This window comes from Kryptolebias marmoratus, linkage group LG14 (genome assembly GCF_001649575.2).
Source record: "Kryptolebias marmoratus isolate JLee-2015 linkage group LG14, ASM164957v2, whole genome shotgun sequence".
NCBI classification, from domain to species: Eukaryota; Metazoa; Chordata; class Actinopteri; order Cyprinodontiformes; family Rivulidae; genus Kryptolebias; species Kryptolebias marmoratus.
In genome coordinates, this window is record NC_051443.1 from 24830154 (window position 1) to 24832191 (window position 2038).

The following is a 2038-nucleotide window of genomic DNA, read 5'->3' on the forward strand; positions in this document are numbered from 1 at the left end:
AACTAATTCATGTCATTTCAGTGAGTCATCATGGTTGTGCCCTGAGTCCTCTGTTGCTTCAGATGAGGCTGATCCCCATGGATTTACAAACATATACACATTCAAGTCACTTGTTTTAAATAAATGCTTCTATTTTAATGAAGTTTTGGTTTATTGTAACTGATGTGCAGGGGGAGAATGAGTCTGGATACGGCCCTGGTTGGAACCGTCTCCATTAACGTCCCGCTCTCTTCTTCCAGGTTTTACCGCGGCGATTACCACATCGACGTCTGCATCAACGACTACCTGGACGTCTACTGTCCGCACTACGCGGGCCCGGTGTCGGACGAGCGGGCCGAGCGCTACGTCCTCTACATGGTGAACTACGACGGCTACAGCTCCTGCGACCACACCGCCAAGGGCTTCAAGCGCTGGGAGTGCAACCGGCCGCTGTCTCCCAACGGGCCGCTCAAGTTCTCCGAGAAGTTCCAGCTCTTCACGCCGTTCTCCCTGGGCTTCGAGTTCCGGCCCGGCCGAGAGTACTACTACATCTGTGAGTACGATCAGAACCCCGGAGGTCCGGTCGGATCCCGGTTAGAGGCCGCCGAATCAAACGGTTCAAACAAACGGGTCCGATTCAGTCCAAGTTTTCATTAATTCGGCTTAATTCTTAATTTTATTCAACGTAGTTATGTTTAAATTCAGTTTATTTACTTCCAATCCATATTTCTAATCACTGTCCAATTTAATTTAATTAGTCTGATTCAAATAAATAATTTGCATTTACACAGGCCAGTTTAATCCAGTTTAATGCAGTTTCATTCAAATTAATTATAATTCAGTGCTTTTCTGTTTCAAATAATTTAATTACATAAAGTCCAATTCAGTCCAGTTTAATGTCTGATTTAAACTGATATTCAATATTCTAATTATATTTATATTCATGTCAATTAAATCCAATTCAATCTTTCTTTAATTTGAGTAAAAATAATAATATTGGTATAATAATATAATATTGGTTTAAAGGCCAATTCAGTTTTAAGTCCAATTTACTGTTTCTTCAGTTTGTTCCACGTCGAGATCAAATAAATAAACTTTTATTTAAGCTTCTCTAAATTTGGTGAATAAATGAGTTCAGTTTATTTTATTGATTTGATTTCAGAACCGTCAAAATTCCAATTAATTCCCGTTTCCACGGAGACCAGTTCAGCCGATCGTGTTCATTTCATCCGACGCTTCGTGTCTCTAAAGTGTTGAAACGTTTGATTGCGGGTCGGACCCGAACGCGAGCGAGGGCGGCGCCCTGCGGGGGCCGGAGGAGACGCCGCCGCCGCGGGTTTCAGGGCGGCAGCTTCACGGGTTCGACCAGGAATAACGAACGGGAACGCTGCTCGGCTGAAACGGTTTGGAGACACTATCACCCGCCGCCTCGCGAGCTGATTTGTTAGCTCTCGGCTCGTTAGCTCTCGGCTCGATAGCTCTCGGCTCGTTAGCTCTCGGCTCGTTAGTTCTCGGCTCGATAGCTCTCGGCTCGATAGCTCTCGGCTCGTTAGCTCTCGGCTCGTTAGCGCTCGGCTCGATAGCTCTCGGCTCGTGAACGGGATGACTCTCGGCTACTACCACACCGAACTTCGGCTCCGTTTCTGTAACACTGACTGGATTTGACCATTTCTGTGTTTAATAAGGTCAGTTGGCTGTGGCAGCCATCTTGATTTGGCTCCAGCTGTTGAGGTAAACCCTTTTTTTTTAATTTATTTTTATTTATCCGCCCACTGGTTCATGAGATATTTTGCTAACGCTCCAAACAAAGCCAGGTGAACAAAGAGTTTGGAGACTTTCCGTCGAGTTAAATCTTGTTTTGTTGTTACTGCTGGTGCCGGAGTCAGATTCCATGTTTGGCAGCTGTTCCGACACCGAAGACGACGGCGAGAACGAGTCCCGTTGCGTTCGTAGGACACGGGCCCGGAGGGGACTCGTGTCCCTCCGTCTCGGTGAAGACAGACGCTCCTTTGTCCTCCTTTGTGCTGATTTGTTCCAGGCGTTGTGTTGAGCAGGGCGG

General features: G+C 46.4%; 1 protein-coding gene across 1 annotated transcript in view; it reads left to right on the plus strand.

Moving 5' to 3' along the window:
* The window catches only part of LOC108245748 (ephrin-A5b), a 65177-nt gene that overhangs the window by 57417 nt on the left and 5722 nt on the right, over positions 1-2038 (plus strand). Inside the window, exon 2 of the mRNA XM_017432906.3 lies at positions 240-532. Coding sequence (XP_017288395.1) covers positions 240-532 — 293 coding nt within the window. The remainder of the gene's footprint in view (positions 1-239; positions 533-2038) is intronic.